The sequence below is a fragment of the Chiloscyllium plagiosum genome, unplaced genomic scaffold (genome assembly GCF_037043375.1).
Source record: "Chiloscyllium plagiosum isolate Xiang-an unplaced genomic scaffold, Cpla_swu_hap1 HiC_scaffold_2, whole genome shotgun sequence".
In the NCBI taxonomy this organism is placed as follows: domain Eukaryota; kingdom Metazoa; phylum Chordata; class Chondrichthyes; order Orectolobiformes; family Hemiscylliidae; genus Chiloscyllium; species Chiloscyllium plagiosum.
This window is the reverse complement of record NW_028270140.1, coordinates 118454290-118475730: the sequence shown is the minus strand read 5'-3', so window position 1 is coordinate 118475730 and position 21441 is coordinate 118454290. Positions and strand designations below refer to the sequence as shown.

Genomic DNA, 21441 nt, shown 5'->3' with positions numbered 1-21441 from the left:
CAAGGTCTTTTCCCTGGTGTGGAGAGTCCAGAACTAGAGGGCATCAGTTTAGAGTGAGAGTGGAAAGATATAAAAGGGACCTAAGGACAACTTTTTCATGCAGAGGGTGGTGCAAGTGTGGAATGAGCTGCCAGAGGAAGTGGTGGAGGCTGGTACAATTACAGCATTTAAAAGTCATCTGGATACATACATGAATAGGAAGGGTTTAGAGGTATATGGGCCAAGTGCTGGCAAGTGGGACTAGATTAGGTTGAGATGTCTGGTCGGCATGGACGAGTTAGACCAAAGGGTCTGTTTCCGTGTTGTACATCTCTATGGCTCTATGACCTACAAAAATGTTAAATTGTGGGGATCTTTTTATGTATACTGCCTGGCAAGCTATTCCGTTCAAGGGCAATTAGTGATGAGCAACAAATTCTGATCTAGCCATTGATGCCCACATCCTATGAAAGATTTTTTTAAAAAGAGCAGCTTTCTCAAAATTTGGTTCTGGTCCTTATTATGATATTGTGAGGTGGAGTAAAGATGCGAACAGCATCTCTAAGCAAGTGAATGATCACCCTGCAGTTTTCTCACATGGTACTGGTTTAGAAATAGCACTGAAATAGAACTGGAAGCAGACTGTAGATTGGGTCTGTGTACACAAATTTGACTGGAAGTGATATTAGAAAGGAAGACAAAAACAAGGGAAAAGAATGACATCCTTCAAAAGAAAGGGCTTATTCTTTGAAGATAAAATTATTAATTGCACATTCTACAAGACAATATAGTAGCTTCAGAACAAGTTACAGAATGTAGTACAACATGGATTTTTAACAACAGCATAAATCATCCAATCTCCCAATTCAATCATATGGGAAGATCAGAAAAACCATTACTGACACTTGATCTAGTTAGTTTATATCACCTTTCTTAAAAAAAATGAAAAAAATGAACTACTGACTTAAAAAAAAACGCAATTCATTATTGTCTTTCACACTTGGCATTTTGTAAAGAACACTTCATTCAAAATGATTGGAATCTGTTGAGACAGGACTTACAGAAAGGCAGCACTCTTCAAATACATAAAGTAGGAAATACACAGAGTAGTATAGAGGTTTCAAAAGAGAATTTCAGAAATAAGGGTTTTGGCACGCCCACCAAATGAGATCCCAACATTTAAAAGTAGGGATACTTAAGAGGTGAAAAGTTGAGGAACACATATGTCAGAGAATTGTAGGCTGAAGGACAATTATAGCTACCAAATAAATACTTACATATATTGGTACTTCGTGGCAGCTCAGCTCCATTGCTTCTGCATCTGCTCACAAGAAGAAAAAAATTGTTTACAATTTTAAAATTAAATAAGCAGAGAGACTGATATTGTTGTGACACATGAATATATACACCAACAAAAATTTGTGCCCTGTCCCTAAGAAAGCAAAAAAAAGTCAGAAGCCAAATTTATCAAATAATGCAGGATTGAGCATGAATCCAAATTATCCATGCCTTAAATCAGCTGTGATTCTATTGATGACACTTCTGGCTTTCATCTCAAAAAGATCTATGAATTCATTTGATTAATTCGAAATTTAACACTATTTCATAATGATTCTCAAATCTTCAAGCTGCACTTTACATTTTAAGACATTTTTATAGCCTTTAATCTTGTGGTTGACATATAGGCATTCTCCACTGACTGCAGAACACTGCTTTATCACTGACCACAGGAAAAACCTGCGGCAGAATCTTCCAAACCATTGAACAACATGGGCATTGGAGGTAAAACTGAGTGAATTCTGGAAGATCAGCAGGAAGAAGGGTCCTGAAGTCGAGAGTAGAGTGTCCAATTCCCCAAAAAATTGCCAAACAACATGCCGCATTATTATACAGTTTCCCATTCTCCCACCTGTGAGATAGGAACTAGATGATAACAATTCCAAACATGAGATTCAGAGTGGAAGCTGCTGCTTCCAGCTTGCCACTTGATCCTCTGGTCATCCATCCTGGACAAGAGGCATCAATGTCTCAAGGCTCGCTCCATGGTCAGTGACCGCACATGTCCCCTCCTCCATCAGGGCCTCCAAGTCCTTATCAGCAAAGTTGGACAGATGACAGTTCGCTCTGTTTTATTATGAATGACATCAGTACAATAAACAGAGGTGACCAGAGAAAACAACAACAAACTGCCATTCCTAGATATCGCAGTAGAGCGAACAGCCAATGGGGATCTTCAAACCAGCAACACATATGGACCAAATACTGAACTACAGAAGCAATCATCCCAACATCCACAAACGAAGCTGCATTAGAACATTATATCAATGAGCACCCTCTGCAGCACAGAGAAGGCTACGCAGAGCAGAGGAAAATCACCTAAACAGTGTATTCAAAAAGAACGGGTACCCAATGAACACAGTCCACCGATTTCTCAGCAACAAACCCCAACAAGCAGACAAAACACGTCCAGAAACCCTAGTCACCCTACCATACATCAAAGATATCTCAGAAATGACTACCAGACTACTCAGACCTCTTGGCATCATGGTAGTTCACAAACCCACCAACACACTAAAACGCCAGCTAATGAACTTTACAGACGACAACCAAAACTGATGTCATTTACAAAATACCTTGCAAGAACTGTAACAAATACTACATTGGACAAACAGGCAGAAAACAAGCCACCAGGATACATGACCATCAACTAGCCACAAAAATACATGACCCACTCTCACTAGTATCCTTACATACAGATGAAGTAAGACACCACTTCGACTGAGACAACACATCCATCCTAGGACAAGCCAAACAGAGACATACACAAGGATTCCTAGAAGCATGGCATTCCAACCAGAACTCTACCAACAAACACATTGATTTGGATCCCATTTACCACCCCCTGAAAAAAATAATGGGAAATGATGTCAGCACAGGAAATGACATCACCAACCCAAAGAAATCAAACACATAAGTAGAAAGCGGGCCATACCACCAGTGCTTCATCTGGAGGCTCACTGATGATGTTACCTAGTATGGTGACGAAATGTCTGAAAACGAATCTTCTAGCTCAGTGAGCAAACCTACATCCAGAGAGGTGACCTTAGCTCTGGACATCAGGATGTAGAATCAGTTTGTGCGGAGATACAAACCGTAAAGGTAAGCAGTCATTTGTGGAAGTGGTTTATAGGTTGCTAACAGCAGCCATACTGGAGGGCAGGTCATACAAAAGAAATAATGGGGCTTGTGAAAAAATACAGTAATAAAAAATGGGCAATTTTAATCTAAATATAGCTGGTAAAGGTCAGATTGACTAGGGTAAATTAGATAATAAGGTCACAGAGCTTTTTCGAGACTGTTTTTTCAAACTGCATGTTGTAGAACCAACCAGACAGCAAGCTATATGAGATCCGGTCATGTGTAATGAGATAGAATTAATTAATGTCCACACAGAAAAGCAGCAGTGTAATGTGATTAAATGTCATATTTAGTTTGAGAGAGAAAGGAGTAAGAGAAATTGTTCTTTTAAACTTAAATAAGGAAATTATGAAAGAGAGGGCTGAAATGAATTGGGAAACCAGACTAAGGAATAGAGGTGCAAGGGCAGACATTTAAAGAGATATTTCAGAATAACCAGAAAATATACCTTCCCATGAGAAAGAAGGATTTTAAGATAAGGACACACTATTTTTGGCTAACTAGGAAATTGAAGTTGGAATCAAACTGAAAGAGAAATTTTATAATTCCACAAAGATGAGTAGCAGGTCATAAGATTGAACAAAATATAAAGAACTGAAAAAAATGACATCAAGGATTACAATGCAAAAATTCTTTCTCAAGGGCATTTTGGGATGGGCAATAATTGTTGATTATATTGATAAATAAGTAGTAAAACGTTCACGGTAGTAGGGTAACACATTGGCTTGGATGGAGACTGGTTAGCTAACAAGAAGCATATGCAAATGCATTATTTTCAGATGAGCAAAATGGAGTAATGTGCTACAAGGATCAGTGTTGGTGCCCCAATTATTTACATTGTATGCCTATTCTATGCCTATGACTTGTATGCAGAGGCCAAATGGAAGGCTATTAAATTTGCTAATGAATGAAAGATGGGTAGGAACATAAATTGTGAAGCAGATATGGGAGTCTGCAAGGGATATGCATTTATTGAATCAGTGGATAAAGATTTGACAGGTACAATATAATGTGGGAAAATGTGAACTTGTCCACTTTGGCAGGTCTAAATTATTAAGTGGAGACAGACTGCGGAGCTCTGAGCTACAGGTTGGGCCTGTAGCCACTCCAGTTTAGAAAAATTATCTTTTTGAAACCTGTAAGAACCTGAGGGCACATGACAGGGTGAATGTTTAAAAGATGCTTCCACTTGTGGGACAGACTAGAACTAAGAACATTATTTAAAAATAGTGTCTCCTATTTATGACAGAGTTGAGGGCTTTTTTTTTAAACCAGAGGACTAAGAGTCTTGACAGTCTTTGGAACTCTTGTCCCCAGAGAACGTTGAATGTTTCTAAGGCAGAAGTATATAGATTCTTGATGAACAAGCCAGTCAGAAGTTCTTAAGCAAAGGAGAAAAGTGGTGTTGAGGTCATAATCAGGTCAGCCATAATCTCAGTGAATGGCAGTGATGACTAGAGGAGCAGAATAGCCTAGTCCAGCTCCTAATCCAAATGTTTTTTTGTAGGTTCAAACTATCCATAGAATTCTTATAATCCCTACAGAATACCTACAGTGTGGAAACAGGCCCTTCAGTCCAATAAATCCACACCGACCCCCCAAAGAGTATCCTATTAAACCAATCCCCCGAGGAGATCTAAGATGGCGGCGACTCAGCAAGTCTGAGTCTATAGTGTTCCTCCCAACACTTGGGCAAAGTGGGCCACCCGCCTCTACCACACTTACCAAATCATTTAAAATAGTTTTGACTTAATGTAATTAGTTGCTCAGTACTGAATTTAAACAGTCTAGTCTCCTGTAAAAATGACTAGGGGGAAGGGAGCCCGCAGTTCTCAGCAGGCAGGAGCCGCTCCCCCACCCTCCCCAGCTGCAGCAGAGGCATCCGCAGCCGCCCCGGGGGACTTACCTACGGTGGCGAGCCTCGCAGAAATAATCTTCAAACCTGACGCGAAGATCGACGCCTTCATCGAAGAGTCCCGGAGCAGATGGAATTCACTCTCGGCCGCGCTACAAAAGAACGACTGAAACATCGCAGAAATCGAGTACCGAGATGGAGAGGCAGAGCTAAAGGCCGCGACCTCCGACACTATAGCAGAATCGGCTGTCGATCAGGTCCGGACTCTCGAACAGCGAGTCCGGACCTTAGAGAATCACATTGACAAACCTCAATTTTCGAGGTTGTTGAAAAAATATTCGTTTACTGGGCCTTCCCGAACGTCAAGAAGAAGGCCAGCTTACATTCCTCAAGCAGTGGCTTCCACAACTGTTAAATCTGGAGGCTGGATCAGGCCAGGTAAGGGTGGAATGGGCCTACCAGGTTGTAGTGCGCCCCCCACCCGGTCCTGTTCTGGCTGCAGAGCTACAAGGAGAGGCAGATGCTCTTGGAAGCTTCCAGAATTCTTGTAAAAGATCCCCAAGCCATGATTTATAAAGGATCCAAGATTATGTTATTCCAGGACTTTTTCCCAGCTTTTGTCCAAAAGAGGAAGGCGTTTGACGAAGTGAAGATGCGTTTAAGGGACTTAAACATTCAGTACTCCTTGCGCTACCCAGCAACGCTACGCTTCAGCCATGAAGGGTCCGTGTACAACTTCGGATCACCGGAGAAGGCTAAGGAATTTTTGGACTCTCTTTGATAAATTGTAAGAGTTAATTGATTTGTTTTGCCCTCCCCCCACCCTGGTTTACCCCCTTTTTTTCCTTTCATTACCTTACTGTTTAATATTATCTTTGGGGGGTGGGGAGAGGGGTTTATTTATTTATTCTTCACTTAGCGATTTTCTCCCCCTTTTTTAAAAATATATATAGGTTTGGGGGGTCTAATTAATGTAGGTGGGGGGGAGGTGGTTACCTTATCCTATTTTATCTCTGTCTTTAGGAGCGGGGTTGTTTTTCCCTGTTATTTTGTATTACTATATTTAATTATTATTTGTTGAGACTGTAATTTTATAGTTATATATGTTCATACATGGTATTAACATTACCAAATATATCCAGGTGTTGGTGTGGGTTGGGGGTAAGGTACTCATTGTTAATTCTAGCTCAGTAGTATATTTGAATTTTCTTTATCCTATCGTGGGGTGCCTGGGTCAAAGGTGGGGCACTGGTTGGGAGAGGATATGATGGGCTTTTGGAAAGGAAGTGATGCCCCAGGAACAAGAGGGGAAAATCTCCATTTAAATACTTTTTTAAATTTAGAAATAGTTTTAATTATATTGATCTGAGTGTATTAAAGAGCCTTTATTTTTGGGAATTTTATATGCTCTATGTTCGGGATGTTTTAGATAGGGTTTCTTCTCCCGTGGGGTCTCGGATTTGCCCGGTGATTATGGTTAATCAGTCGATTAAATGGTGCACCTGGAATGTCATGGGGAGTAATTCACCAATCAAAAGGAAGAAAATATTATCAAACCTCAAGAAAGAAAGGGTTGATATAGTTCTCCTACAGGAGACACACTTATTGGATAAAGAACACTTGAAAGTATGACAGGGAAGAGATTATTTTCCATTCTCTCTTTCTGTGCAAGGAAAAATATTTTGGTAAACTGAGGGCCCTCATGGACTTTCGAATTGGCACAGAATAATTATGGAATGTATTCCCCTTGACTTCCTTACAAATATGGTGCACCGAAAAACCAAATTATTCCATAAAATATGGCAGCCCTTCTTGAATTACACAAATACAGATATTTCGGTCATCCTAACAAAGGCTTTTATTTAACTGAGATGGTGAACCTGGCTGGTCCAGGGCCCCTTGGGAGAGGAATCCCGTACGAATACGGGTTTTGTTACGATCTGATGTTAACACATTCCAAGCATGTATCTCACTACTCAATTTCTGTGTTATCCATTGTTTTTTTTTTCTCTTGAATAATGTAAGAGATCTAATCATACACTCTGGTTAGTTATAGGTTAGATGAGTAGTTAGTTGAGTTTTGTTCTTCTTTTCTCTCGGTATTACTTTTTTTCTGTTTGATAGATTTTGGTTATTATTTATTTAAGATTTAATTGTATATCAATGTTTATACTTGGGTTTCTTTTTAGTTTTCTTTTGTAAACGTGTAAAAACATGTTAAATTTTCAATAAAAAATCTATAAAAAAAAACTGATACCCCTACCCTACATTTATCCCTGACTAATGCACCTAACCTACACATCCCTGGACACTATGGACAATCCACCAAATCTGCACATCTTTGGATTGTGGGAGGAAACCGGAGCATCAGGACGAAATCCGCGCAGACACGGGGAGAATGTGCAAACTCGACCCAGACAGTCGCCAAATGCTGGAATTGAACCCAGATCCCTGGCACTGTGAGGCAGCAGTGCTAACCATTGAGCCACCGTGCTGCCTCAAAGTGATGAAAAAGTCAGAGTAATTTCTTTCACCCCACCATGAACTCATTTACCTCACATCAGACTCCACTTCTCTCCTTACAGCCTTGAGAGGTGGAACCCAACTCTTTGTAACTTTGATATAATATCTCCCCCTGAGATGAACATCCTTTCACATATCTTCTCCATCCCCAACAGCAAGAATTCCTTGCGTGAAAACAGCATCTGACACCACCCCACTTCAGCTCATCCATTGTTAAAAAATTCATCCATGTTCAACTGCTTCACAAAGACACTCTTCCTTCACATTTCACAGAGACAATCTTCTTCTTCTTCCTTCTCCTCCTCAGATTAGAATTTATTGTCACATGTACCTGAGTACAGGAATACAATGAAAAGTTTACATGTCAATCTCTGGTGCCATGTTAGAACACAATAGTTGGAATTTAAACAAAGACCTGAAATTAAAGAAACAGCAGTGAAAGGAAAAGAAAATGCCCAGATCACAGTCACTTCCACCACCACTGCCATGAGTCTCAAGCCAGGCTCACCAATGTTGCCGGCGATGGACCCACCAATGCTGCGGTGCCACCACTGCTATAACCGCCAATTTGCTGGCACCTTTGCCACTGCCACTGCCTGAAGTCCTGTGCCTCGCCACTGACTGTACCAGACCCACCAACGTCAAAGTTGCTATGTTCCGGAATCACTAACCTCAGGGCCCACCTCACCAACACTGCCACCATCTTGGAACCAAATGAAGAATCAGAGCCCACAACGTTCCTGAACAAATGCAAGAGTGCAACCCTTTGAACCAGCACTGACATCAGATCAACCATCGATGCTATTCACCTCAAGTCCTGCGCTGGACTCACCTACATCGATGTTACCATGTTCCAGCACCTTCTCTCACTGCTGGGCCCACACTCACTGCCATTGTCAATGCCATCAATTCTGCCAAACTCCCCAAGGGCAAAAAAGTAAGTCAGCATTGTAGACAAAAGTTGAAAGGAACAAAATAAATAGAAAAAAGAGAAAGTGATGGAAGAAAGCAGCAAATGAGCCGGAGCCTAAACATTGCTACTCTACCATTGCCACCTTGCTGGACGTTTCCCACCTTTTCTCTTTCATTCATTCATGGAAGGTGGGCATCCTTAGGTGGGTCAGCATTTAGTAGTATCCCTAATTGTCTGGCAGAAGCTAGCAGTGAGCTGCCTTCTTGAACTGTTGCAATCCTTGAGGTGTAGGGGTGACAGCTGTGTTGTAAGTGAGGGATTTCCAGGATTTTGACCTAGTGACAATGAAGGAGCAGTAATATATTCAGGGTGGTGTGTAACGTGGAGGGAAACTTGCAGACAGGTGATGTCTGTCTGCATCGGCTCACTTTGCCCTTCAAGGTAATAGGGATCATGGGTTTGGAACTTCCTTTAAAAAGAGCCTTAGTGAATTACTGTACTGACCTTTTAAATGGTACACACTGTATCCACTATGTGTTGGTGATGAATGGAGGGAATGTTGAATGTCAAGTATGCTGCATTGTCCAGGATGGTGTTGAGTTTTTTGGATGTTGTTGGAGCTGTACTCATTCAGCCCAGTGAAGTGAATTCAGTTACAGTCCTGACTTGTGCCTTATAGATATCCGTTAGGAACTGGGAATTAGGTGGTGAGTTACTTGCCATAGAATTCTCAACTTCTGACTTACTCTTGGAGGTCATGGCAATCCGGTTCAGTTTCTGGTCAGTGGCAATCCCCAATGGAGGATTCAGAGGTGGTAACACCATTGAATTTCAAGGGGCGATGGCTAGATTCTCTTGTTGAAGATGGCCATTATCTGTCCTTTGTGTGGTACAAAAATTACTTGCCACTTATGAAGGTAAGCCTGATATTGTCCAGGTCGTACTGCATGTGGACATGGACTGCTTCAGTGTCTGAGGAGGCATGAAGGGTTCAAAAACATTGTGCAATCAACAGGAAACATCCCCACTTCTGACTATATAATAGATAGAAGGTCATTGATGAAACAGCTAAAAATGAGTTTGTGTATGACAGTATCCTGAGGCGCTCCTGCAATGTTGCCCCAGGCCTTAGGACAACAATTTTCAATAACTACAACCATCTTCCTGAGTGCTAGATATGACTCTATCCAGTGGAAAGATTCCCTTTCACATTGCATTGCCACTTGATAACGCAAGCGATGGCCAATTCCATCTCCTTCAGATGATCCAGAGTGTATCAACATGACTTTTATTTGCCACGTTGGATTTGTCCTGCTTTTAAGAACTTGGCTAGGAGTATGGCTAGTTCTGTAACACCAGTATTCAGCACTATTATAGGAATGTTATCAGAGCCTATAGACTTTTCAGTATCCAGTGTGTTCCTGCCATTCCCTTGTATCATGTGGAGTGAATCAAATCAGTTGAAAACTGGCATATGTAATACAGGGAAACCTAAGGAGGAGACTTAGGTGGATGATTTAATGGGTTCTTTGGCTGAATGGATGCAATACCTGTCTACACCAGTGTACAGGGCATCACTGAAATATTTGTGGAGACTCTACCTCCTGTTAGCTATTAACTGACCACTGCTGTTCGCAACAAGATATGCAGGACTTAGATCTCATTCAACACAAAAACAGAAATTACTGAAGAAACTCAATAGGTCTGGCAGCATCTGTGGAGAGAAAACAAGTAATGTTTTGAGACCTATGACTCTAGATCTCATCTGCTGGTTGAGGAATCACTTTGCACTTTCTATGGCATTCTGCTTCTGTTATTTGTCACACACAATCCTGTGTTGTAGCTTCACTAGGGTGCTGTCTCAAGAATGGGAATGTCCAGTACTGCTTTGAGCATACCTTCCTTCTATCTTCATTCCACCACAGCTGAGCCCCTAGGTTGAAGGTAGCAGTAGAGTGGGAGATAAGCCAGGCCATGAGGTTGCAGATTGTGAATACAGTTCTGCTGCTGATCTCTCACGGCACCTCATGGACGCCCAGTCTGGATTGCTAGATTTGTTCAAGATCTGTCCCATTTAGCTCACTGAAAGTGCCACACAGTGCAGGTGAAACTCAATAAAAATCCCTCTCCACTATAACTGTTCAGTGATCATTCCTACCAATACTGTAATGAATGGACACACCTTCTAACTCCGCTTTGTAGAACACTGCATCTCCAATCTTTACAGAGATACTTTCCTCTCCTTCATAGAAACTCTATCCCCACCAACCTCACCTCACAGGGACACTTCTTTCCCTCCTTCAATTGCACCCTCCCTCACAAAGACACTTCCCCCCTTTACACAGAGCCACTCCCAGGACAATCTTCTAACTCATCTCCCTTCAGAAACACTCCTGCTACTTTTCACTCCCCAGTCGCAGAAGCACACTGCTTCCTCACCCTCTGAAATTTAATCAAAACTTCAGAATTAGGCAAATCAACATGTCTTCACAAACACATATAACTACAGATTCAGAAAAATAACTAAAATATTAATGATGTGTGTATATAATGTACCATGAGTTCAAAGGGTTATAGAGGGATAATGCAGAGACAGATGAATGAAAACCATGTTATGCTGGCTCTCTCTGATCACATGATATTGCATTACAAGGGTCTACCACTAGAGTGCATTGCCAATCCATTCAATAGTGGAGCCCCCTCAAGGCCTTTAGAAATACATTATTTTTACTTATTCAACTGTGCCTTTGAGCCTTTTGAGAGATTTCTTTCTATAAATTATGACTGTAAAAATATGTTTCAGGACTTTAAGTTTGTATTAATTTTGATGATGTGGAGGCGCCTGTGTTGGACTGGGGTGGACAAGGTCAGAAGTCAGATGACACCAGGTTATCGTCCCAACAGGTTTATTTGTAATCATAAGTTTTCAGAGTGTTGCCCTTCATCCTTAGTGGGCAGCACAGTGGAACAGTGGTTAGCACTGCTACCTCATAGTGCCAGCGACCCGGGTTCAATTCCCACCTCAGACGACTCTCTGTGTGGAGTTTGCACATTCTCCCCATGTCTGCGTGGGTTTCCTCCAGCTGCTCCGGTTTCTCCCACAATCCAAGAAAATGTGCAGGTTAGGTGAATTGGCCATGCTAAATTGCCTGTAGTGTTAGGTGTAGGGGAATGGATCTGGGTGGGTTGCACTTCAGTGGGTTGTGCTTTAGCGGGTTGGTGTGGACTTGTTGGGCCGAAGGGCCTGTTTCCACACTGTAAGTAACCTAATCTAGGTAAAGTCTTCAAGGAAGCTTTGGTTGTTTTAGCACCCAATTAAAGCTAAAAAATTTTTCCAAGCTTTCAGAAGTGAAAACCAGACTGCTATGCTGCAGTCAATGATTGATAATTCTTATCCGTAAAGACGTTTCCTCTTGTTAAAATAACAAGGATACTCAACATAATTACAGTGGTGCCATCTGTGAATGCAAAAGGAAAATATTTTAACAATATTTTTCAAATTATCAAGGATTTCTATGGCTGAGGTAACAACATTTCTTACCTATATAAAGCCTTGCTCTGAACGTGTCTGTTTAAGAAATCTCAAGGATAACTTTAATCTTATGGAGGTTGCTATCACTTTGCATTGTATGTATCTAGCACACTTGGAAGGCTCCATTCTAAAATGCAGAAAGAACCCCATTTCTGATTTGGGGAGGTCACTTATGAATAATGTCCTCCTCCTCATAGCTACATACTAGCAACCAGATTTACCAACAGATTTGAGTTCTTGATCTTGATATTTTGAGTGACCACATAGGCCTCTACAACATATGATCAATCAACAATGGATATTATCTAGACATTAACGAATATTTGGTAAAATTATGCTAGGAATGTGGAAGACACACAATTTAACCTCTGAAACCATCCTGCCCTGATAACTAGAGCTTTTGGGAATATCAACTTCTCAAATGAGTATTCTGACATGAAGGGTGTCCCAAAGGCATTCCAATCCAGACTGGCATAAACTTCAAGGCTGATAAAGAAGTATATGGACCCAAATAGGATGTTAAAAATCTCAACTTGGACTACCAAATTACATGTTACTATGCAGAGAATGAACCAGGAAAAGCTTGAATATGCTGGGCCAAGCTCCTTTTTCTGAACTTATCAATTAGTAGCAGTCAGTCTACATTTATGAGTCTAGAAAATGAGGATCAGCAAGCCATTCAAATGCCAATCTTGTTTTGTTAATTCCTGTCATCTAGATGAGCATCTTCCAGCTGGGATGATTGAACTGCAACTGTGGAATCTTGGCTGACTTTTTCAGTTCCTAATCCAGCGATGCTGCAGCCAATTATGTTACCTCTCTTAATGTTCCTAGCTGAAATAATTTAATTCAGCAGAGACTGGAAATCAAACTTGGCACTTTCCTGGTTTTGTACTTTTCAATGTATGTGGTGTAAAAAGTTTGTTTGAAGTCTGGCAAGAGAACAATAGATCATTATGATGATAAGTTCAAAATGTTTTCTAAAAGAACCAAAATATGTTTTCCACTTCCACCAAATCAGACTGATTGAATAATAATTCTTGTTATACGTTTACTTAGTCTTGACAATTTTGGTTTGGAGACTTCACAAACACCAGAACATTTGAGCTTAAACAATCATTTTAAAGTTACATTTCTGCACTGTTACATTTTAATGCAAATTGAAACCACTAGAAGTTATTACTATCTAAACAAAACAATGTACATAATGTGTACTTTTAAACTAAAAATGTTTATAGATCTGTTAGACATATTCACTTTTATTAAAAAAAACTTGATTTTCCCTTTTCTTCTCAGTAGTCAATGTAACACCTGATATCACCTAATCATTGTAGCTCCTATGCTGCTCTGCAATATATCTTAAATTTTGTAGTTAACAAAGGCATTTGCATTGAAATAAAAGAAACATCTCAACATGTTTTATAGGTGCACTATAAATCAAAGGATGAAACTGGGCCACAAAAGAAAATATTATGCCAGATGACCTGAAGCTTAATAAAAGATGTAAGATTTAAGGCAAATAAACAAAAAGTACTGGCAAAACTCAGAAACTCTAACTGCATGATCTTCAAAGAGGAGTTACATTGGACTCCAAACATTAGCTCTGTTGCTGTCTTCACAGATGCTGCCAGAATTGCTGAGCTTCTCCAGCACTTTCTCTTTTTATGTCATATCTCCCTATCCACAGTACTTAACTTCTACTTTAGGATTTAAGGAGCTCTGAAAGGAGGAAAGTGTGATAGAGGGGCTGAGAATTGTCAGGAAGGAATTTCAAAGCTTTGGGCAACTTAAGACATGGTATGCAAAGTTAAACCTATTAAATTCTGACTGCTCAAAAGGCCAGAATTAGAGGTGCACAGATATCTCACGTCATTGTGCAGCAGGGGTTCTTTCATTCTTTTACAGAATGTGAGCATCACTGACATTGCTAACATTTGTGACCCATTCCTAACTACTCTTGAGAAAATGATTTTGAGCTGTCTTATTGAATCACTACAGTTTATCTGATGCAAGTAATTCAATGAACCGTTAAGAAGGGAGTTCCAGGATTTTGACGCAGCAACAGTTAAGGAATGGTAAATGGTTCCAAGTTGGGATGGTAGGTGGCTTGAAGGGAAACTTGCAGGCACCACCACTTTGAAAACAAGTGTAACAGTTTGAAAATCAAGATGTTGCTTAATCAGGACCCAATATACGCCCACAGGTTAAGTTAGGTGATGGGAAGCAGAGTATAGGATGTCATCATTTTTGTGGTGGGAATGTGACAGACCCGCCAAGAGATGTATTGGACAGCAAATTTATAGTTGACTTACAAAGATGGTTTATGTTTTACATTGCTTGGAGAGAACTCAGATTTTGCAGGATTGTGTAAAATGGATTTATTTCAGGCTTACTACATATACCTACTGCAGTTTCTTTAAAGTCATTGGAAGTTCATGGGGACATTGGAGGCTTTTAAAACAAGGATTTCTGTAAATTACATGACTGATGGTAACTGCTTGCTCTGCTGTAGATCCTTTCTGGGCTGTTTTTAACAATGACTGGCTTGAAGAGCTTCTCCTTTATAAGGTTCAGGAGGGATCCTGTTCAGAGGAAAGATGATGACACAGTTGGTAGCAAAGCTGTGGCATTTTGTTGATGAACTAGTAATGCTGAAAACCAAGCTTATGATCTGAGACATGGATTCAAATCCCACTATGGCAGATGATGAAATTCGAATTCAATAAAATTTGGAATTAAAAGCTAGCCCAATGGCAACCATTGTAGATTGTCATAAAACCCATTTAGTTCACTGCTATCCTTTAGGGAAGGAAAAAAGGTCACCATGACTGATCTGCATGTAACTCCAGACCCACAGCAATGCGGGTAACATGAAATGGCCCGAACAAGCCACTCAATTCAACAGATAATTAGGAATGGGCAATAAATAACGGCTCAGCCAGCGATACCCACATCCCATGAATGGAACTTTGAAAAGCACAGTATTGAAGAAAAGCCTAATAAGAAGACGTTGAGTTGGAGGAAAGCTAGCCAAATGATCTCTAACAGTTTTGAAAAGAAAACCCTCTTGCTGAGTTCAAGGTGAACCCTATTTTTTCTTTTGAACAGCAATTGAAGGAACATTTCAAGACTGTATTTTCTGAGCAAGCTGTGTATGCAAGACTTCAGAGATAAACATACATGCTTTGTGAGTTGACAAGAATGCCAGAACATGAAAGCAACAGATCCCTATGTCTTCAATAAAAAGCAGTGATTTTTATTTTCAGATAATTAATGTCCATGAGAAATCTGTTTTTTGTTTTCTTTTTTCAAGTGAGTGTGTCTGTGCATGTGTGTGTTAGTGAGTGTTTCAGGGATATTCAGAGAGATGAACATATTTTCTTCTATTTTACTAACTATATGTTAACCAATTACTGCACATTTACTGAATAAGTTATATTTTGATAATAAACCCAGAACGTTAGCACTGCTGCCTCACAGTGCCAGGGACCCAGGTTTGATTCCCGCCTCGGGCAATGTCAGCGTGGAGTTTGCACATTCTCCCTGTATCTGCATTGATTTCCTCCAGGTGCTCTGGTTTCCTCCCACAATCCAAAGATGTGCATGTCAGGTGAATTGGCCATGCTAAATTGCCCATAGTGTGAGGCGCATTAGTCAGGGGTAAATATAGGGTAGGGGACTTGATCTGGGTGGGTTACTCTTCGGAGGGTCAGTGTGGACTAGTTGGGCTGAAGGGCCGGTTTCCATACTATAGGGAATCTCATCTAATCTAAAAACTCTTATATATAAGAAACTTGGGTTGATAGATTTTGTTGCTTAAAACCTAAACAGATGTTTAATTATTCATCTTGATAACTAGAAAAGGTATTTTTAATTTATGTTGTGACACATGGAGTTGTGACACTAGAGCAATGGCCCACACCTCCAGTCCCCAATAGTGAGAAAAGCATGAATAAAGTTACAGCAGAGATAAAGTGATGCAAACGCAAGACAGTGATGTCATGGAATAGGAAAAAGGCGACCTTGCTGTTAGCAGAAATTTGTGACTAAAAGCTCGCTTTGAGCTCAAATGTTACAAAGGTTGAAAATAATCTGGTTCAGTCTCAAATAGTTGTCAGAAAAAGAAATGAAGTCAGTAGTTAGGAAACTAGGAGTTTGAAGTGGGTCTGAAGAAATGGCTTTAATTTCCTGATACTTACATTGGAAGATATTTCTGATAATCTCTACTGGATATCAGATAAATATTCTAACTGCTTAGTAACAAAAGAGGAGGCCAAGAGCAGGGATAGTGATAAAGTAGTGCTTGGTGTCCGCTGAGTACATGTGAAAACTAACATTGTGCTTTTGGATGACTGGTTAAGGGACAGAACAAGGATAAAACGTAGAAGGAAGCAACATGTAATTCCTTCCTGGGTACTAGAAGTATCAGTGCAGGAGCAGAAAGACAAAGCTTCGCAACTGGTGCTCTGGCTACAATTAGATAGATCAAGAACAGAACCAGACTAGAACGGTCTCAAGTAGCTGGGCAATTCATCAGATATCATTGTAATATTCTGCCCAAGTCTACATAACAAGCTTTGAAAGGTACTGACCTTATTTGAATGTCAACCACTATTGGATCAAAGCTAAGACATAACCCAAGCCACAGAACAAGCTCATGATTGTTTTTCTACAAACAAATCCTTTGCTGCTTTATGACTACTTCCTGGAGCTAAAATAGCATTTCATTGATCTTTGTTGGTTTTCTACAAAGGAACTAGTTTAAAATCAACATACAATAACAGATTGCAATTAAGCTGCTAACACACCCAGCATTAACAGGAACAGCAATTAGCAAGATAACTTCCTAATTTAAGATAAAATGTAGACAAAAAAAGGATTTGCTCAGGTTCTCATTTTACACAATGAACAGGCATTAAACAATACTGTACTGTATAACTAAACTTCAATGACTTGCAACAACACCTTTTGTTGGCAATGTCAGCTTAGCTCATTTGATAATACTCTTGCCTCAGACAGATGTTTTACTTTCATGCCAGAAATCAATACCAAAACACAGAACTCCAACACTCAGAAGGAAAGGTCAACTTTCAGATAAGATGTAACCAGTAATTTGGAGGGGCAAATTAATGTTCTGGAGAAACACATTCAAATTCCTGCATGATAACTGGTGGATTTTGAATCTAATTGATAAATATGGATTATAAAGCTACCATCAGCGATGGTAACCAAGAAACTGCCATTGAATTGTGAAAATCTATCAGGTTCACAAATGTCCTTCATGCAACAAAATCTGCCACCTTTGCCTTGTTTGGCCTGAATGTGACTCCAGGCATAGATCAATGTCATTGACTCTTAACTGCATTCTGAGATGTTCAAGAAAGTCAGTCAGGTCAAGAGCAATTAGAGATGAGCAATGAATGCTAGTTTTACCAGCAAAACAATTATAAACCCATGAAATTTTTTTTTAACCTGAGACTCCATTTTCTTGTTGAGATGAGGTGATTGTTCATTCATTCATTGATTCTAGGATGACATAAAATAGAATCAGAATTGTAGAATTATACTGCAAACAAATAGGCTATTTAGTCCAATGTACCTGCAATAGCAACTCTGTGGTCGTGTTATCCAATTAATCTTGCTCTCCAAAACCAAGTAAACATTTTCTGAAATTTAATAGTCAGTACATTTCAAAAGGGAATTCACTGACTTCCGATTTCCTGAGAATTTAACCAGTTCTATATAAATGCAAACTGCTTTCTTCCTCATGCTTATGGTGTGAAGATATCCCTCAGGTCCTTTTTAAATCTTTCTCCTCTCAACATAAAAATATGCTCCCTAGTTTTGAGCTCATCCACTCTAGGAAAAAAGACCTTTGCTATTCACGTAATCTATGCCCTCATGATTTTGTAAACCTCTACAAGGTCACCCCCCAACTTCCTACACTTCAATGAAAAAGTGCCAGCCTATCTCACCCCTCTTTTTGACTCAAACCCTCCAGTGCTGGCAACATCCTGGTAAATCTTTACTAAACTACTTTAATAATATCCTTCCTGTGGGAGGATGACCAGAACTGTACACAATGCTCCAAAAGTGGCCTTGCCAACGTGTAATACAACCGCAACATGACATCCTAACTCCTGTAACTTAATGATCTGAGCAATGAAGGCAAGCATGCTACAAAAAAAGTTCTTACGTAGAAAACAGCAAATTCTCCAATTCACTATCAGCAACACCAAAGGAAATCTGCTACTTATAGGTTGTACATATTACACATAAAGGAATTTACATTCCATTTTTCTCCAACTTATATTATAAAAATACATTTTAAAAACCTTATGTACAATCTTATTCCTAATCAATACAGGAGTAAAAATAATTAAAAAGCTGATGGAATGTTGGTCTTTGTCTCAATATGGCTAGAATACAATAGTAAGGAACTGATACTTCATTGGTTGCCAGGCTTTATCGAACATTATCTCAGTACAGAATCATAGACGTGTTACAGTGCAGAAGAAGGCTTTTGGTCCATCATTTCTGCACCAGTTCTGCAAATTAGCTTGAGTATCTAGTGTTAACCATCAGCTTTTTCCCCATTTCTTTGCATGTTATTCCTATTCAAGTAATTGTTCAATGCCCTTCTGCAAATCTCAGTTGAACCTGCCTCCCCCACAGTTCAAAGCAGTGCACTCCATACACTAACTATGCACTGTGTGAAAACATTTTCTCACATCAGATTTCCTCCTTTTGCAAATCACACTGATTCTATGCCACTGTGTTATGGTTATTTTACAAACGAGAACAATTTCTCCCTGTTCACCCAATCCAGCCTGTTAATGACTTTGAAAACCTATATCAGATCTCCTCTTCATCTTTTTCCCGATAAGAGGAATGGCCCCAACTTCTCCAATCTATCAGAGAAACATAAAAAATAGGAACAAGTGTGTGCCATTCAACCCCTCACCATTCATTATACTCATCACTGATCATTCAAGTCAATAGCCTATTTTTGCTTTTCCCCCATATGCTTTGATTTCTTTATCCCCAAGTACTATATACAACTCCTTCTTGATATTAATTGACTTGTTGGCCTCAAATGCTTTCTTTGATAGTCAATTCCACAAGCTCACAACTCTCTGGGTGAAGAAATTTCTTCTCATCCCAGTCCTACATGGTTCATCCCATATTCTCATAACTCAGGTTCCTCATCCCTGGAATCATCCTTGCAAGTAATTTCCACACATTCTCTAATCCTTTCACATCCTTCTATTAATGCGGCATGCAGAACTGTACACAGCTCAGGTCTAATGTTGCCTTGAACATAGTATTTAGTTTTACGCACATCACCTGGAGATAAACTTGCCTTGAAACAGATAGAAATGCAGGTTCCTCTTAGTTATATCAAGATTTAAATGGCTAAATTACAAAGAAAGTTTGAAGAAATGTGACAGAGTTCCCATGAGTTTAGAAGTTTGAAGAGTGATCTGATCAAGATATTTGTAAATGACAAAGGAAATTTAGAGTATGAGTAGAGAAAATATATTCTTTGGCTGAGAAATCCTAAACACATGGTAACGGTTAACATTAGTGGTAGATAAATTTAGAGTGAAATCAAGAAACACTTTTTTTTCACAGAAAAGATAGTAGAAAGCAGGAATGGAACATAGAAACCTTTGTGGTTTCTATGCAGCAGCAACTTAGAGGACCAGAAGTCAATGATTCAATCAGTGGCTCTCCACCAACCGTTCCATCATCTGCGCAGTCTCACAGCTTAGAGATAGACAAAAGAGAGCAGCTAGAGAATTATCGCACTGCATACTGGGTGAATTAGAATTCCAAAAACTAGATACCAGCAAATGCTTCTAAAAAATTCAATCAACCCAGACCATTCAAACTGATTACTGATCATGGTGCTACATTGCAAAGTAATTCAGACCAATGTGCGGCACACTAATTATGCAAAAATGGTATTGGGAAGAACACACCAGTGATAAGTGTCAAAAGGTAGCAACTAGCAGCAAGGCCACCAAATTGTTAAATAAATGGGAACAAAGTACAATGCGTGCTTCTCCAGACTGGTATACAATCACCAGTTCAGGAAGAGCTGTCAAACATCTAAAGTATTTTTTTGAAGTTTGAAATGTCAGTCTTGGCATGTAAGTATTTGAAATAACAACAAGCTATTATGTTACAAAGAGCAGCATTCTACTTGTAGCGTGTTATGCTTTAAGTGATCCAACTTAATATGAAGTCTGAGAGATCTTCGTACCCTCAGGTAAAATGCTATGAAATACTGATGATATCACAAGTATGTTTCTTAAAGGTATACTGACATACTGTCTCTCTTAAATACTGACTGTAAGACATAATACAACATTCCCCTTTACCCCCAAGGTAAAAATATATCCCAAATAAATATACTTCATTGTCCATAGACATGTGCTGTTGATTTGATCGTTATCCAAAAAGTAAAACAAAGTTTACAAGATGGATATTTCAGAGTCAAAACTGGGTCTGGAGTCACATGTCAGCCATTCCAAGTAAGGATGAGACAAAAAAACTGCAGATGCTGGAATCCAAGGTAGACAAGCAGGAGGCACAGCAAGCCAGGTAGCATCAGGAGGTGGAAAAGTCAACGTTTTGGGTATATTAATAAAAGTCTTGTTCACTACTATCTTTCAAAGAAGGAAACTGCTATCCTTACTTGGAATAACAAGCAGATGGCTGGAAGAACACAGCAAGCCAGGCAGCATCAGGAGGTGGAGAAGTCAAAATTTCAGGAGTCCTCCTGAAGCTGCCTGGCTTGCTATGCTCTTCCAGCCACCTGCTTGTCATTACAGGTGAGGATAGCAGTTGCCTTCTTTAAAAGACAGTAGCGAACAAGAGTTTTATTAATAATGAACCAACTATGCTTTCACAATCATTATTAGGCTTTCAATTCCAGATTTTTATTGAATTCACCACCTGACATGGTGTGATTTGAACTTGGCTCCCCTGGAACTTTTCCAAGGTTTCTGGATTACTAATTCCGCAACAATTCCACTAGACCATTACTTCCTCCTATTCTTGTGATCACTCATCTTTGGCAGTTACTGATTGCAACTGTTCGAAGTTACTCTGGCCATACTGCTACCGATCTACCTTCAGAATACCTTCAACATTACAGACTACAACATCAATGTGTTGACCAAGAGGAATATCTTGGTCTTTGTGTGGATTTGGTAATTTGCTTAGTGTATCAGAAGTAATTGCTCTGATAGCTGGCCTATGGTGAATTTGGAAACTATGGTGAATTTGGCCATTCAGATGATTGAGCCCAACCTGCTACTCCAGATCATGGCCAATCATCTCTTCAGTGCCATTTTCCTACATTTCCACCATATCATTTAATGGAATTAGTTTCCAGAAACCTATTTTTTCCTGTAATGAATCTGCTTAGTG

General features: G+C 39.7%; 1 protein-coding gene across 4 annotated transcripts in view; it reads right to left on the bottom strand.

The window, feature by feature from the left end:
• arhgef28a (Rho guanine nucleotide exchange factor 28a) overlaps positions 1–21441 on the bottom strand; it is a 468925-nt gene that overhangs the window by 387755 nt on the left and 59729 nt on the right. For all 4 annotated transcript variants that reach the window (XM_043707577.2, XM_088000126.1, XM_088000117.1 and 1 more), the window contains exon 2: positions 1257–1300. In XM_043707577.2, coding sequence (XP_043563512.2) covers positions 1257–1289 — 33 coding nt within the window. In that variant the 5' untranslated portion in view covers positions 1290–1300. The remainder of the gene's footprint in view (positions 1–1256; positions 1301–21441) is intronic.